The sequence below is a fragment of the Solanum dulcamara genome, chromosome 5 (assembly GCF_947179165.1).
Source record: "Solanum dulcamara chromosome 5, daSolDulc1.2, whole genome shotgun sequence".
NCBI lineage: Eukaryota > Viridiplantae > Streptophyta > Magnoliopsida > Solanales > Solanaceae > Solanum > Solanum dulcamara.
The window spans coordinates 37,923,553-37,941,189 of NC_077241.1; the positions used below are offsets into that span (position 1 = coordinate 37,923,553).

The window sequence follows — 17,637 nt, forward strand, 5'->3', positions numbered from 1 at the left end:
ACAGAAAATAACAATGTATAATTGATTTGTTGGTATCGAATTACAAATAACAATACACCCGGCCCACACAGTAAATTCATTTCGTAATTACTGGAGTGGCGGGGCATTCAGGTTCATACAAAGGCTTTTTGCCAGTATGAATCAAAATAGAGTAAGCAGGAAAAAAATAAACCAAATTCACACATCAATAAGATCCCTAGATTCTATATCACAACTTCATATATTAGGGTGACCACTTTTCTCGGATGAATCATCCTGTCCCTAGTAAGCTAAGAATAAGAACAAATGTCAACACATGAGAATTAAGTAATAAGAACACCTAAATGAAGCTGCGGTAAACTTTTATATGCATTTTCCTTCCTTTTTCCTCTCATACATTTTATTTAGATCCAAGTCTAACAACATAGCGTTTCTTATGTCCTGTTATAGGATAGGTACTGGCTTGCGCAATCTGTTGTAGATCAATGAGTAGGACTACGTTGTTGGAACATTGATGGTAGATAGAGCTAAGACTTTCCATAAAACATTTGACTTCAAATATTTTACTTCTAGCCGCATTCCATTCATTTTCTGAACTTCAGCTGCAAATTTTCCGTTAGACTGCCTGTGTAACCAAAAATTAACATTTGACTGCATTTGTTGCTGGGTCATCAAATCTTGTATGTACCAAAACAAGTTACCAGCTATGACAAGGTATTACTGATTAATTTTAAGGACTACAATGCTTTCTTCCAAGTTACACCAGTGTCAACAAGTTTGGTATAGGCATTCTTGAAATCATCAAAAAATAAACTCTCGTCCTCAGCGTACTTTGATATCCATCTGTTCAAGAAGCATAAGAAGGATTAACTACCATACAAAAGGTCAATCCTGAGAGCGAGGGGTCTATAACTGGTGAACTGAAACTAGAGTAGTGAATTGAAAATTCTGCATTTCCGCTAGTAGAGGCACATGTTTACTTCACTAACTTTTGTCAGGATAAATTGGAGAAATTATTGTCCCAAACCATAATGAAGGAATCTCAATAACATAAGGTCAAAGAAAACCATACCCTACACATTCATCATCTTCAACAAGTGCCCTATCAGAGGGAAGTCCAACCATACTAGTCATGCCGCCTGTATAGATGAAAAGAAATAAAATACTACATGGTTGAAGACATTAAAAAGGAAATTATGCTTTATGATTCCCATTATCGTATAAAGAGAATTCTAAAAACAGGGGCCTTCTATTATCAGAAGAAGTGTCATCATTCCACATAAATACTGAAGCATAAACAGTTTGCAGCTTAGCTTATCCTGAACCTAGTCTTGCTTAAACAGTTTTCTGTGCAACAATCATCTAACCTCAAGGCGTGTAGGTATGTGGATTTCCATTTCAGAAAGATAAGAACATCATTGATTCATAGATTCTGATGATTCAGTGTGCTTGATATTTATTTCGATGAATTAAATATATATACACAACCATTTATTATCATATGAATGCCATTAGTCACCTGAGGACAACCATGGCTTCTCCATGAGTATCTTGAAGTATGCATTATCGAAGACAGTTGGATTCCCAAACCCTTTACTTCCCAGAGTATGCGCGCCAGACAACGCAACAAGTTCCTGAGTTCTACAAACAAAATGAACAATCCATGGAAATTAGGCAGGTTATCTTAACATCGATAATCAACAGATCTAGCTTTTTTCTTTCCAAGAATACGTGAGCAAGAGGTTATACTGCATAATTTTAGAGTTAGAGCCTGAACTGATCAGACCTCTGACAATTGACCATGATTATCAAAAGCAAAATATTTGAATAGTTGATCTCTACAAAATCCAAGCTGAGAAGTGTTTTTTAGGTTTTTAAACTGTCAGCTGATGACATTCTTAACCCAAAGTACCGAACTGATGCAGCCAATAGAGGAGGCAAAAAATCATATGAATTATGGAATATTGTTCAGCTAAGATGAAATGCCATAACCTCGAGGCAGGGGAAAGATTATGGAGCAATTAAATCTGCTTTTTTGGCCATGATTATGCATTCAGTCACAAAATATCATACTCAGACCGACACTGTAATGGCATATTGAATACAGATTGCCTCATAGAAAGGGCAACCCGGTGCACTAAATCTCCCGCTATGCGCAAGGTCTGGGGAAGGGCCCGACCACAAGGGTCTATTGTACGCAGCCTTACCTTGCATATATGGGAAAAGACCTGCTATTGAAAATTTTGAATACATTTAAAATAAGCTCATTTTAAAGGATACTGATCAAATAACAAATCTCCTTTTCTTCCTCTAAAACCATCATTTCAGATGAGTTTCTTAATATTACCTTGAATAACACCAATATGTCTAAGGCTCAAAATGATTACCCCTAATGACTGGCTGTGCAATATGCTCCTTATGCATGACTTAGAAAAATTGTGTATGTCATGGAGGTTAACAATTCACTATAACATGTATGCTAAATTGATATTGGTACAGAAAATGTGAATTAGTGTATACAGTTATTTCATCAAATGCTATCACAGCGTACTTTAAATTGAATTGTCTAATAAAGTGTAATACCCTATACTAAATGACAATAAGTCATTAGACTTTTTTCTTTAAAAAAAAAAGAAGAGGCAAGTCATTTTTTCAAACCAATATGCATTTGAGAGAGAAAAAAAGATTGGGCTAAAAGCCCAAAGCAGCAAAGGGCTGCAACTTGCAACAAGAAAAGAAAAGAGTAAGAAGGCATTTGGGGTTACAGGCCTATGTTTCAGTAATTGAAAAAAATAAAGAAGAAGAAGTAACGTGAAGCTCTGCCTCATTTTCCAGTGAAGCAGCGAAGGAAAAAACAATCAAAGCTTTGCCAAATATTTTAAGAGGAAAAGTAGAAGAGGAAGGTAAATTTTCTGAACTTACAACAACAACAACCCAGTGCAATCCCACAGCGTGGGGTCTAGGGAGGGTAAAGTGTACGCAGACCTTACTCCTACCAAGGTAGGACGGCTGTTTTCGAGAGACCCTCAGCTCAAAAGTAGCATAAAAAGAGGTCAGATCAGGCTAAGAAGTTCAAAGCGATATGGGAAAGTAAATAACGAATAACGCAAATAACGAAAACGACACAGATAAAGTCGGGTAGAGTAAAGTAGAATAGAGTAATCAAAAGTACAGAAAGTAAAGAGAGATAATAACAGAAGTCAGAGCACAAAAAATTATAGTGCACTAATGCGCCTACTAATACGGAACAATAACGAGACTATGTACTAGCTTTCTACCCTGATATGGGTCCTCCACACCCTCCTATCTAAGGTCATGTCCTCGTTAATCTGTAACTGCGTCATGTCCTGTCTAATCACCTCTCCCCAATATTTCTTCGACCTACCCCTACCTCTTCTAAAACCATCCATGGCCAACCTTTCACACCTCCGCACTGGGGCATCTATGTCTCTCCTCTTCACATGCCCAAACCATCTCAGTCGCATTTCCCGCATTTTGTCTTCCACCAAGGCCACTCCTATCTTGTCCTGAATAGCCTAATTTCTAATCTTGTAACTCTTGGTATGCCCACACATCCATCTCAACATCCTCATCTTGGTTACTTTCATCTTTTGAACGTGAGAGACCTTAACTGACCAACAATCTGCCTCATATAACATAGCTAGTCTAACCACCACTTTGTAAAACTTGCCCTTAAGTTGTGGTGGCACCTTCTTGTCACATAGCACACCGGAAGTGAGCCTCCATTTCATCCATTCTGCCCCAATACGATGTGTGACATCCTCGTCAATTTTCCCGCTGCTTTGCATGATAGACCCAAGGTACTTGAAACTACTTTTCTTTTGGATGACCTGGTCACCAAGCCTAACTTCCGCGCCAACCTCCTGAGGTGTCTCACTGAACTTGCACTCTAAGTACTCTGTCTTGGTCCTACTCAGCTTAAGCCCTCTAGTCTCCAAGGTATGTCGCCAATCCTCCAGCTTAGCGTTAACTCCACTACGAGTCTCATCGATCAGGACTATGTCGTCCGCGAAAAGCACACACCATGGCACCTCACCTTGAATTTGTCGCATCAATACATCCATCACCAAGGCAAATAAAAACGGACTAAGGGCTGATCCTTGATGCAACCCCATCGCAATTGGGAAGTACTCTGAGTCTCCTCTTACTGTCCTTACCCTGGTTTTGGCACCCTCATACATGTCCTTGATCACCCTAATGTACGTCACAGGTATATCTTTAGCCTCCAAATATCTCCATAGTATCTCTCGTGGAACTTTATCGTAAGCCTTTTCTAGATCGATGAATACTATATGCAAGTCCCTCTTTCTCTCCCTATATTACTCCACCAATCTCTTCATAAGATGGATGGCTTCTGTAGTTGAGCATCCCAGCATAAATCCGAACTGGTTCTCTGAAATAGACACGTCTCTCCTAACCCTCATCTCCACCACTCTTTCCCACACTTTCATAGTATGGCTTAGAAGCTTGATACCTCTATAGTTATTGCAGCTCTGGATATCCCCCTTGTTTTGGTATAGCGGGATCATTACGCTCGACCTCCATTCTTCGGGCATCGTTGCCATCTTAAAGATGACATTAAATAACCTAGTCAGTCACTCCAAACCTAACGAGCTCACACTCTTCCAAAATTCTCTAGGAATCTCGTCCGGTCGCTCTCCCACCGCGCATCCTACGCACAACACCCTTAACCTCTTCGACCGTAATACTCCTGCAACACCCAACATCGTGAAGCCTCCTTGTATATTCCAAATCTCCCAACACAATCTCTCTATCCCCTTCTTCATTCAAGAATTTTGGAAGTACAACTGCCATCTCTGTTTAATGAGGGACTTCTCTACCAATACTTTTTCATGCTCGTCCTTAATGATTTAAATTTTCTAAACTTAGTTTAAAGATTTAAATTCGTAGATTCTATGATTATAGAATTGGGATTGTAAGTTAAGAAAAATAAGGGTTAAAGAGATAGAGGAAACAGTGTTCAGGGAAGCATGAAGCAGAAAAAAGTAATAAGGCCCCGATTCATGCATGAAGCGAAGCGCTCGCTTCATTGAAGTGAAGCATAAGTTAAAAGGAAAAGGACAAAAATAAATAAAGACAATATATATAAGCAAAATTCAAATTAAAAACTCTAGATGTGTGAAAATCCTAGAGAAGAAGCAGATCAATAGTCAAGCTAAACTAGGTCTCTTGAAATAAAAGGCCGCGACTCTTTTTTTCCCGTTTGATCGTACTTTTAAGACTTAAAAAAGTTAAGCATTGCTTCCTTTGCTTCGCGCATCGTCACGCTTTAGCACTTCAGCCTTCGAAGTGACCGTTTCTCTTCACCTCCATCGCTTCTAGTCTGCGAAGCATGACTGGCTCGCATCACTTCGCTTCATCGCTTTAAGTGATGAAGTGTCCGCTTTCCTGAACACTGAGAGGAAATATGTTATTATGATCATGGCATCTGTTGGATAGAAAGCTAGTTTGATACCATTAGAAAACAGTAAGCAGTGGTATTGTTTCTTAATCTTAAGCACTAGTTTGGTATACTTCTTGGTAAGAAATTCAATGAATGAATTGTAATAAGTAGGATGAAATGGCTAAGGATATGAACTTTTTGAATTATTCAAAACATGAATCAGTGTTTTGAGAAGCGAGAAGCCGAAAAAAGCGACGGGGGCTCGCTCACAGAAGTGAGAAGCGTGAAGCGAAGCGCATGCTTTTTTCAGAAAAAGCGCTATTTAGTATAAAAATATAAAATATAAAATATGCATAGATAAATAATCAAGAACTCAAAAGACTTAGATTAAAAAGTAACTAGATAGTCAATAATCCTCATAAGTAACAACATATAAAGCAAATGCATAACCAAATCACAAAGAGAGCAAAATCCTATTCTTCAACAAGATCCTCAAACTCTTGAAGTGCCATCAACAAGGGTTCTACTTCTACTTGGTCCTCATCTTCTTCCTCATCGGAGGACTCATCAACAAGAGTTCTACTTCTATTTGAACATGAACTTGAACCTGTAGCTACTCTTTTTTCCTTGCCCCTTAAAGTCCTCCCCCTAAAACCATAAATATTCTCCTCCACACCACTAGTCGTAGCAACATCACCATAAGTGAGACCTTCTCCTTCATATACTTCTTCATCTTCATGATTTTGGGGTGCTCCAGTTAACCATTCATTTACATCATCAATATTATCCAACAAAATTGGATCAATGGTATTGCGAGCATTGTAGCGATGCACCAATATTCTATTATATTTGATGAACACTAGATCATTCAGGCGTTTTAACTCAAGCTTGTTTCTCTTTTTAGTATGAATCTGCATAGAATTCATAGAAAGTAATTAATGGGAGGACTTTGGACAATTAAGATACTATTTAATTTAGTAATAACGTACTATAGGTTCTCACATGTTCATACACGCTCCAATTTCTCTCGCAACCGGATGAGCTACAAGTTAAACTTTGCACTCTAATAGCAAATTGTTGCAAGTTTGGGACATTATGACCATATTGCATCCACCATTCAACTATAGAAGAATTATTTTAAAAGTTAATATGTAATAACTTAAAAGTTAAAGCTCTAACAGTTAAATGTTGAAATGCTCACCTGGTGACCTTAAGGTTCTAACTCTAATGGCCAACTCAATTCCAAGTAGCCCATCAGCTTTCATGTACACACCAAGCTCATCCCCTATTTTGTCTTGCAAAGTTTTATCTAGGATCATCCTCTCAACACATGCATGATATCCTAACCACACTTCTTCAGTTAAAGTCTTCATCTCATTATTTTTATAATAGAGCCCCGGGTTCAAAATATGTCCAGCTGCATGTAAATGTTGATGAAGTTGATCCGTCCACCTTGCATCAATGATTTTGAAAACATTCATATATTTCCTTTCATCATAATTGAATGTCTTTTCAATACTTTCTTTTGCCCTATCCATAGCTTCATAAATGTAGCCCATTGGTGGTTTTTTCTCCCCATCCACCATACGAAGTACATTAACTAAAGGACCACCAACTCTAAGTGCTTGAACAGTGTCATTCCAAAAATATGGACTAATGATGTGTCTCGCAATTGCTTTCCCAAGAGTTTCCTTTGCATAGACACTTTCATTCCATTCAGTGAACATAAACAAGGTTCTCAGATTTTTCTTTTGCATATAAAAACTATGCAATGTCAAAAAAACTGTTGCGAATCTTGTCTTAGCAGGTTTTACCAAGTTTCTTTGCTTTGTGTATCTCCTCATCATATTCAACAACAATACCCTTTGACTGATATAAGAATGTATCTTAACAGCCTTATCAAAAACTATTCAAAAAATTTAATAGTTAATAAGTAAGAAAATTAACATGAAGATTAAAAAAGAACATTAAATATTAAGACTCAAGTTCACCTGTAGAATACGGGGCCTCTTTGAAAATGTCACCAAACATCAAGTTGATACAGTGAGCAGCACAAGGAGTCCAGAAAATATGTGGGAACACTCCCTTCAACATGTCACCCACTTTTTTGTTCTCACTTGCATTATCAGTCACAACTTGTACCACATTTTCCTTGCCTATTTTCAAGATAGTCTTCTCAAACAAGTTAAACATCTTATTAGAATCAGTAGAAGAGTCATTAGCATCATGAGATTCAAGGAACACACTCCCTTTTGGAAAATTCACCAAAACATTGATGATCATTTTCCCATTCCTTACTGTCCATTTATCCATCATAATGGAACAACCATACGTTTTCCACTGAACCTTATGATCTTCTACAATTTTGTTTGTCTTTTCCACCTCTTTTTTTAAACAAGAAACTCTTACCTCATGATAGGTGGGGGGCTTCATTCCAAGGCCATATTGGCCTACTGCCTCAATGAATTCACCAAAACTTTCGGTGTAGTTAACACAATTGAAAGGCAATCCTGCATCATACATCCACCTGTCGAAGTTGAAGAAGAAGTCACAGCAGCTTGGAACAATTAATGGTAAGTTTTACAGATTTTTTTTAAAAAAAAAAACCAAGTGCCGCTTTTTCCAAAAAAGCGACTTTTTTTCTCGCTTCTGGATGAAGCATGCTTCTCGCTTTTCCCATGAAGCGCACGCTTTTTTGAAATCGCTTCGCTTCACGGTGTTGAAGCGCTAGCGCCTCGCCTAGATTCGCTTCACGCTTAAAGCGAGCGCTTCGGTGCTTTTTCATAACACTGGCATGAATACATAGGATTCGATGAATGGAAAGTCAATCTTGAAATCTTGAGGGTTGGGTATTCTAATTTAGTATGAATTAGCCTAAAATGAAGGAAATTAACACGAGATCGATATGATGTGATGATAGATTGATCGAAGGAAGTCTTACAGATTGCTTGAGGTGATAATTTTGGTAATTCAACACGAGTCCTGTGAGTAGCAATCTTACCACAATTTGCATTTTATAACTCTCATAATTTATACATAGTTTATAAAGTGAATGTGTTACCGAATGTTTTGGACTTGCATGTGGGACAAATCTTTTACTTAATATGATATTCCAACGGTAATGTGAGATGTTCTCACTTTTATAAGACTTATTTATTGTTAATTGAAATATGATTAATCATTATGGAAAAGGTCTGTTATTTACTTGAAAGTAAGTATCTTGACATATGTTTCTTATGTGTTTAAGTTTTATATAATATGATTTGATAAGAACTTGAATGTCTTGTAATATTTTGGAAAATGCTTTTACTGGTTATAAAGAAAAGTATAAGTGGGAGTAGACCTTGATGGATCCCGTAGTTAACGGCGGGTTTGTTAGACCTCGTGCACCTTGTAGTTGAAGATTACCAACATAGCCCTTGCTAGTAGGAGGATAGAACTAGCATACCGTTATTGATATACCTCGAGTAGGGATCTACTGATATGAATATTTGACTCCTCTATGAGGAAGTTCACTGATATTGGTGACTTCTTAAAGAAGGTCATAGCGATTGCAAGATTCATTCTTGGAAACCTTCCAAATATAAGAATTGCTATGAAAGTGTTTCCCTGAGTTTACTTCTAAATGTTCAAATAGATTTTTGCTTCCATGAGACAAATAAGATTCAATATTGTTGTCGCTTTCTGAAAAGGCATTTATTTCATGATTTTGATTATCATAGTAGCATGTTTTCTGACTTGTCCCTCTTGAAAACGTTTGTGGTTAAGTGTTATTACTCACTGAGCTAGCCTCTCACTCCTCGCTAAATGTTTTTATAGAGAACTCAGGTGGCCTTGACGCGGATTTCATTAACTAGAGAGCGTGAATTGGTAGTATCTGGTGAGTCCCGCATTGCTTCATGTGGCAAGAACTTTATCGAATTGTTTTGGTTCCTTTTCTTTTAAAACTCTTAGACTCACTCCATTTGTCCTTTTCTCTATTAGATTCATGATTATTCCTTCGCATTGTAGTCATGTGACTAGTTTTAAACTTCTTTTCGTATTTGGAGATGAATTCGGATTATTGCATGGTGATTGGATTAAAGATGGATATTATGTCTTGATTTAGCATTATTTTTAGTTGTGTTGTGGATTTCCGAGATAGGAAAAATTTAGGATAGGCCCAAAGATTCTACGGAAACTCTGCTCGATTTTCCGTAGAATTCTGGTAAGCTTGCTTTGGGATTCTCTCCATTAACGCCGGTCACGATTCTAAATTGGGTTGTGACATAAAGCCACGTTATTGATATACATGTTGTATAAGTATTATTCTTATGCATCATGCAAATGGGTGGGGCTACACTATGAGAGTCTCATACCCATGCATTAGAAACTCAGAAGGATAAGGAAACAATCAGAAATGATCATTAAGAAAATCCAAAATCAGCTCTCAGAAAATGAGAGAATATGTTAGTATTGTATAAGATTGTAACACTGGAAAAAGATAAACAAGATGCATATGAGACGGAAGAAATACAGAAGTACTTCACATGCCTCATGTAATAGAGCAGAACTAATGGTTGGTCAGTTCCACGAAAACAAGAGAACAGGACTAACATTTACTGCATGTGAATTACCAAACCTTATTTATCCACATAAGTTACAGAGAAAAAATATGTTATTTATCACCATATTTGTCTATACTGCATTTAATATTATTAAAAATGATTACTGATGCTACAAAGCCAGTTCATCAGGAAAGTGCTTAACCTGAAAGCAACAGTTTTACGTATATTACCCAAAGGAGGTGGATCTTTGTAGAAGGGTGGGGGAGCCACGGCACCCTAACGTCTCGGTTGAAACTCTTGGCACCTGGAGTAACAGTAGGGCACATGGTGCCAGTGGTGGAGAGTCAGGTTTTTCTACAGTGGATACGAGTTAGAACCCAGCCTGGTGCACTTTTTAAAACTAATTTTAGCGTGCTGCATCGAGAACTACACATATTCTAATCAAAAGCACACAAATCTGACAAATAGTGCTTCCTGGAATGTTGGTTAGAAGATAATAGGGGCACAACGGCTCGAAGCCTAACTTGATCAGTGTTTTTGACAAATATAGTGAGCCTATATTGTTAAAAAATTGGTACAGTCGAAAATAGAACCCTTGATCACTAATAAAACTCAAATAGACCAATGAGCCAAGGCTCTTCCATGTTCACATAATTGATGATAAATTATACTTATTGCTTTTTAAACATCGACATAGCTTATGCACAATGCTGCGTGTGCACTCTTCAAAGCAGTGTGGCACCCGGAACTTCCAAATCCAGGATCCACCTCTGATTACCCAACATCAGTGAAAATTAAACACAGAATGTTGCAACTTGCAAGTGAAGAAAACCCTAGGAATGCCAAGAAAGATGCAAAAGTTGGTATATATTACAAGTCTCATTACTTTTTCTGAAGAAGCTATTGAAGGGGGAAATCCTTAAAGTACCGAGTCAAATTATGTGAATGGCATCAAAACAATATGAGAATGCTAATAGAATGGTATAACATGGAGCACAAGGAGAGCAGAAGATGAAATGAAAATAAAAAGTAGATTTTAGTATAGCCATTAGACTCACGAGAAGCCTTTCCTTTCAAAACATTGCTTCAAACTAGTGGCATCAAGTGATTCTTCAGGAAGTTTTCCTTCAGGATCCGGCACCCTACAAAGTCAAAGTCAACTATGAGAATGTAGATACGGCAGAAAAATTACATCAATCAATTGAAATATGGTTGCTACATGCATTAGGGGTTTCCTCATGATAAGTTTCTGGCACCTGGTGCTTTAGATGAAAAAACCACATCAATTTGAATGAGAAGGAACTATCCAAAAAGAGCTTAAATTAAGATTGTGGAGAAAGTGGTGATGCTCTTTGATTGCATCCGCTTGCTTGATCTTTAATCGTCTAGCTAAGTTACTTGTCAATTGCTAAATTTATGAGATTCAGATGATCCTAATTATTAAATCTTTGCATCCCCATTTCTACACAACCTAAATAAAAAGATAGATGCAATCAAATTTAGCTCCACATTTACTGGACCTACATCTTATATTAGCAAAACATAACTAATATCATAAACTAAAAGGTATGCCCTTACAGTGAATCAATTCTTCCCAACTGAATGGGGATACTAGGTCCACCACATAATGAAACAGCTTCAGCTCCAGCCAAAGCTATTATATCAGCCCATGAGACTGCGAAGAAAGCCAACAATAAAAAAAAAGTCATGCTGGAACAAAAATGATAGGTGAACTAACAGCAGTTTATTGACTGAGACAGTTTACCTGATTGCACAAGATCTATTTGACTCTTCGCTTTCTCCAGAATCTAAAGAACAATGCATTGACCGAGATGTTAGCTGGTCGAAGTCCATATAAGAGTTCATCAGTCTTTGGAAATGGTAAACAACTAAAATCTAAAATGAGAATATCTACGGACTGTTCACAAGGATCGTTAAAACAAAACAATGATGGAGAGAGAAAAGAAAAGTTTATACGCAATAAAATTGCTTACCTTTAGAGATTTCTTAAGGCCTTTGTTTTCAGGTCTGTCGAGTTCAAATACTATAGAGCCATTCATACCACCTAATATAAGAGCAATTGAGGTTGATATCATATATCCAGGAATGCAAGACAAACATTTTCTTCTTTCAAGTAATTTTGCATACTGCACAAAAATTTATTATATTTTTGGATAAATACAAAATAAGATATATACAGGCTTTGCAGGTTAATGGTGTTAGAAGCATTTCCATCTGCATTTTATGATGTTATAACTCTTTTAGACCAGCTCTGTAGATTCTAAAAAAAGGTAGTAGATTACAAAGTTTGCAATTGAAAACTGCTAATGTTTGGAACAGTTGTTCTTCTGTGTCCTTTTCACTTCCTCTTTTTTTTTTTTTTTGGTGTGAGTGTGTGGGGGTGTGGTGGGGGATCTGGGTAGGGAGAGGAAAGGAATAAGTGTTTCGAAGTAATACCAATTTTCTCATCAATTTCAAAAGTTCCTGCATCATGGAATACAAGGCGAAGTACACCAGCAGCCTTGCCCTTGGATAATACCTTCCTGATCTCTTCCCTTAATCGAAAGTTCTCACTGCCAAAAACAAAAAGAAAGTTCTTGCTCCTTTTAGGAATATATGGAGTAACATTGGTAGGAGTCAGGTCTTTCGGAAACAGCCGTCCTACATTGGTAGGAGCTAGGTCTGCGTACACTCTACCCTCCCCAGACCCCACGATGTGGGATTTCACTGGGTTGTTGTTGTTGTATGGAGTAACATTGCTTTAAAGAAATAACTTGAAACGAATAATTACATTGTCAAGCATACTTTGTTGAGATCTTAATTGTGAAAGTGAAACTGAAGAGGGTAGATATTAACGGAACCTCTCACTTGAGAATTACTTTCTCACATTCATCCTACAATTACCAACTTGTCACTGCTAACATAAAAGCAGAAAAGGTGATCAAGCTTATCGATCTATGCCTTTTTTTCAGTCCACGCAGTAACTACCTATCTTCACCTACGGATGACTCTGAAAATGTTTCATATTTCAACTTTCTACTACCAAACTATATGCTTCAAGAACATTTGGTGAAGTGCCTTCAATGAGGAAATCAGTAATCATGGATGTTAGAAAGAAAAAAATATCAATCCTAAAATGGTTGAAGCTACTAGTAGTAGTAGGAGAAACTAAATTCAAATTATGTGAGAAGAATCCTTCCTCTTTCAAAATCAGATTCTCTCATATGTTTTCTGTAAATTTATAATCTAATTGGGGCATAGAAATATAGAATCACTAGAAAGGAGTTTGTTTGCTAAAACCAACTTGAGAGAACTCTCAACTTGAACTTGCACATAGGAATCATCCATAAAAAAAATTACTAATACATGTGGATTGTGCTGGACTAAACACTGCTGCTTTTGAATGTAAAACATGGTCTTCGACACCTACATGTTAACCAATAGGCTTATTTGCAAATGTCACTTAAATTTGTCTGCCAGATTTCTTGACAATTAACACCACAAATTTGAAGGATTCATTTTACAAGAAAGTGAAATCCAAACTGAACTTAAAAAGAAAGGCAGTAAAGCTCTAAACTTCAAATATTCAATAGTACAAGTTTCTTAAAAGCAATGCATTTGAACGTACACAGCAGCAATGGCAACAACGCTGTTGTTAACTCTATTACACGGCATAACAAGAGACAAGGTAATCATAGATAGTAAGGCTCTCCTTCCACATGATAACGCTTCGTAAATAACACCTTCACCTGCAATTCGTAAACAAAAGACCTATCTCAAATTAACAAATATCTACACATTTCAGATTATAAAATCCTTGGAAGCTTCAGTAATATTTCATGAACTGAAGATTCATTGCTTACTTGAACCGTTGATGGTGGCGGAAGCTCGAATTGGGTTGCTACCAAAGTGGGCGGTTCGAGAAAAATTGGCCTGAAAATACAACTTGGAAGTGGAGGTAAAGGAGGAAACGCCGGAACTGAGAAGCCAACAGTCGACGACGACGGTGTTCCACATTCTCAACCACGCGACTTTGCGTTATCCTTAACTTCTTTGACACCACAAGTACTCAATCAGTTGAGACAAATGACTAGAAGGTATTATTCGAACATTAGAAATTATAACAAGTGTTAGGTTATAATATTGGATGTCCACTTTATAATACTGTGGGCCAATTGTCACTATAATTTATTTCTCACTTTGGCTATAAATTGTCAATGTTGGCAATGAAATAATATATGAAAGATAGAAGAAAAGATAGAACTTTTTGTCGTCAAACTAGTATATTTCACAATAATAAGTACATTTTGGCTTTGTAAAAGTGATTAAATGAAAAGCACGCTTGATAAATATTGGTGTATATTCCCTTTTTTTTAATTTACTTATTAAACTAAATAATTTCGCATTATTGTGAGTAATTTCTTTCTACTGGTGATAGCCAATTATGTTTTTTCATTTTTTTTGATATTTTAGGCTATTGTATTTTTGACCTCGTATTTCTCTATATTATTTTTATGAAACTCGGATATAATTATATAAGATGAAATTACAAAAGTTAAATATTTTGATTAATTAGTTGTTGATATTGTTAAGAGGACTTGAGTTCAATATATTCTTGTAGAGACTCTTATTAACAAATCAAAATTAGGCCAATAAAAATCAATCTTTACTCTTTGATCAATTTCTTCTTCTCTCTATTTTCAAACTATAACAATATCAGTTAATTGTTTTAATTTTATATAGGTTAACATTAAGACAGGAAGCAAAAAATTTAGCTCAATAAATTAACTGAGCAAATATTTATTGGTCAAGGTTTGTAAGAGAACTCTCATACAACTTGACGATAGGAAAAGTGAGTAAATAGAAGTTCTAATAATAAAGTTGAATACCAAAATTAAGTGATGATTATTCATACAGAACCTTAACAATATCTTTCCATAAAATAAATTCATCAACTATACAACTTCAAAGATTAACAATAGTAGACTTCCCTTCGAAAAGACATTTAGTTTCTTCAATTCCACAAACTCCTTACAATGTAAAAAGATACTATTACAAATGCTTTTTTAGTTTCTTCAGAGACTACTGAGTAAGTTTGGACTACATTACAACTAACAAAATCAACACATAACCCAAATATATATAAAATATTAGGAGTGGACTTTTGGTTCAATTTGATTCTTCAATTTTCAATTTTGAAAAAAGTGTGTATCAAACAACGAATCCGAATACAAAATATACATAAAATTCCAATTATAGATAAAAAAGAAAATTTAAAAAGTTGCAAACAACAACCATGCATTATGAGTTTTGTTTTCCATTAACCCTAAATACAAATGGACAATGAATAAAACTATATTCATACCTTAGTCTTCTTCTTTTCCAGGTCACGACCTTGTTGCTATTTGAGTCTTCAAAACCAAGATAAACAATATTAAGCATGAAGTGATCAAACAACGAATTAAGCACCACCTTCGGATAACCCTTGAAAAATTGTGAAGTTGAATTTACGTAGGGGATTTTAGTGCAGTGAAAGAGAATTTAGAGAGAGAGAGAGAGGAATGATTGAAGAGGAAAAACGAAACATTGTCAAGAGAGAGAGTAAAGACATGGAAGAGAGAGTTTTGTCGAAACGGTGCTCTATATTTTGTGGACTTTGTTTTCTCCAAGGAAATAGGTTAAAAAAAATATTAAAAGATAAATGAGAATCATGTCTTTGTATGGCGCCACGTCGCTAGGCTGAGGATTCTCTTTATATATATAAGATTTTTGACTTAAACACATCTATTAAGAAATTAATTTTAAGAGTAAATTTAATAAATAGCTAAGACATGAAACAGAATAGGCTTCCTTAGCTACATTTTGCTTAATTACATAACGTAGCTATAGTTTCAATAGTTATGCCTTATTTTATTTTTTTATCTCGCTAGAATTTAATAAGTTATACAAATTGGTCATTCAATTTAATTAATTAAATAGGCGATAATTTTGATTACTTAAACGGAAAACAGTCCCAAAAATCACGGGTTATTGTATCTGATTAGAAGATCTTACCAAATATAACTTGCATTTGTATAGATTGATTATTTGAATTTTGATTACTGTAATTATTGAATATGTATCGATTGATTACATAATTTGTATATGTATCATTTTTTTTTGTATCAGTTGACCATTGAAGTTTTTGGATATGTGTCACTTCATTATATAATTTGTATATGTATCGAAAAACTCTTCTTTTGTTTTTATAAATTGATTACTAGAGTTGTGATGATATGTATAATTAATACATAATTTGTGGTGTGTATTTATTGAATACATAATTTGTGTATGTATTTCGATATTTGTATATATGAAGACTAATTATACAATTTTTAATTTAAATTATTTTTTTGTTCTTATTTAATTGTATACAATAATGTCTGTCATAACTATTTGACTATAAATTCAACTCCCAAAATAAATATTATGAATATGTATAATTGTATCAGATATACAATAATAGGAGTTGCTATATAGATATTTATATATGTGAACAACTGATTAAAATATACAAAAATGTAAACATATAAAATGCTAAAATTATATAAATAATATCTAGAGTGTATATATAATTACAGGTAATATATAAATATTAACCTAAAAAATTATATGTGTTAAAAATTATGTCAATATACAAATAAACTATAAATAATTACATTCATAGTAATACATGGATACAAATAAATTTATAGAGTCATATACAACAAATAATCCAATTTATGGATACAAATACATATCACAAAAAATATGAAATTAAAACAATTACCTCTTCGTTGGATCTAATTTCTTCAATAACTATATATTTAGCAATAGATCCTGCAATTTTTTCAAAACTTGAGTTAGACCAAAAAAAAATGGTGGATTATCAAAAATTTTAGCATGTAATTATATACCTCGAGTAATTCTCTTTGATAGAGTTGTTTTAACCATAAATTGTATATATCTACTGATTTTATAGAAAAAAATTAAAGATGATGGATGAAAAATTATGAATGAATGAACAAAACTATAAATATATACAAACGAAAATCAAAATAAAAAGAAGAAACAAGTGAAAATCAACAGATGTTAACTGAAATTGAGAAAGTAAGGTTAGGTGGGAGAAGAAAAATCTTTCAAAATTCCAAAGTTGATATGGTTGAGTGATTTCAGGAGAGAAATCAGTAGAGTTTATAAAGAGAAAGAAAGTGTGGAAGAAAAGAAATCTTTTAAAATTCAAAATTTAATATGGTTGAGTAATTTTAAGAGAAAAAACAATGAAAAGAAGAGAGATAAAGAATGATTTGTATACAAGAAATATTTTTAAAAACAAATGCCACAATGGAAAATTTATTAATGTCAAACAAACAAACTACAGAAAGTGAGGAAAAGCCCACTCCATATTTTGCCAAAAGCCAAAAGCCAAAAGTCGAAACCTAAATTTGAGCTAGTCCCAAAACAAAGATAAAAAAAGACTTAAAAGCTAAAAATATAATAAACAAACAAACAGACAAGAAATAATAATAATAAAAAAAGCCAAACTACCACAACCGAGACCTCACTTTTTCAATTCACTGTTGAAGAAGACAATCGGAGTTGAGGAGTTCTTCCTTGAGGAGGAAATGATGCCACGAAGAAAAAACTCGAACCAATGTTGACTTCATA

General features: G+C 35.0%; 2 protein-coding genes across 6 annotated transcripts; both read right to left on the reverse strand.

The window, feature by feature from the left end:
• Nucleotides 1-152: 152 nt before the first annotated feature.
• On the reverse strand, nucleotides 153-15,532 carry LOC129889136 (putative L-ascorbate peroxidase 6). Of its 5 annotated transcripts, none has more exons than XR_008766807.1 (12): nucleotides 15,317-15,532; nucleotides 13,815-14,002; nucleotides 13,580-13,700; nucleotides 12,409-12,524; nucleotides 11,946-12,016; nucleotides 11,717-11,759; nucleotides 11,530-11,626; nucleotides 11,010-11,093; nucleotides 7,396-7,931; nucleotides 1,499-1,620; nucleotides 1,052-1,118; nucleotides 742-822 (listed from the first exon to the last, which is right to left on the reverse strand). XR_008766807.1 is itself a non-coding variant. In XM_055964314.1 (10 exons), the coding sequence occupies exons 1-10, from the start codon at nucleotides 13,966-13,968 to the stop codon at nucleotides 717-719; spliced, it is 981 nt and encodes a 326-aa protein (XP_055820289.1). In that variant the 5' UTR covers nucleotides 13,969-14,081; the 3' UTR covers nucleotides 153-716. The 5 variants fall into 5 exon arrangements, 2 of the variants coding, with proteins under 2 accessions (XP_055820289.1, XP_055820290.1); XR_008766808.1 differs by lacking the exon at nucleotides 15,317-15,532 and having other exon boundaries at nucleotides 7,396-7,576; nucleotides 7,814-7,931; nucleotides 13,815-14,085; XR_008766806.1 differs by lacking the exon at nucleotides 15,317-15,532 and having other exon boundaries at nucleotides 13,815-14,086.
• LOC129889137 (uncharacterized) lies at nucleotides 1,628-7,389 on the reverse strand. The gene is made up of 3 exons (XM_055964316.1): nucleotides 6,606-7,389; nucleotides 6,407-6,525; nucleotides 1,628-6,315 (listed from the first exon to the last, which is right to left on the reverse strand). Exons 1-3 carry the CDS (start codon nucleotides 7,249-7,251, stop codon nucleotides 5,878-5,880), a joined length of 1,203 nt encoding a protein of 400 aa, XP_055820291.1. The 5' UTR covers nucleotides 7,252-7,389; the 3' UTR covers nucleotides 1,628-5,877.
• Nucleotides 15,533-17,637: the final 2,105 nt, after the last annotated feature.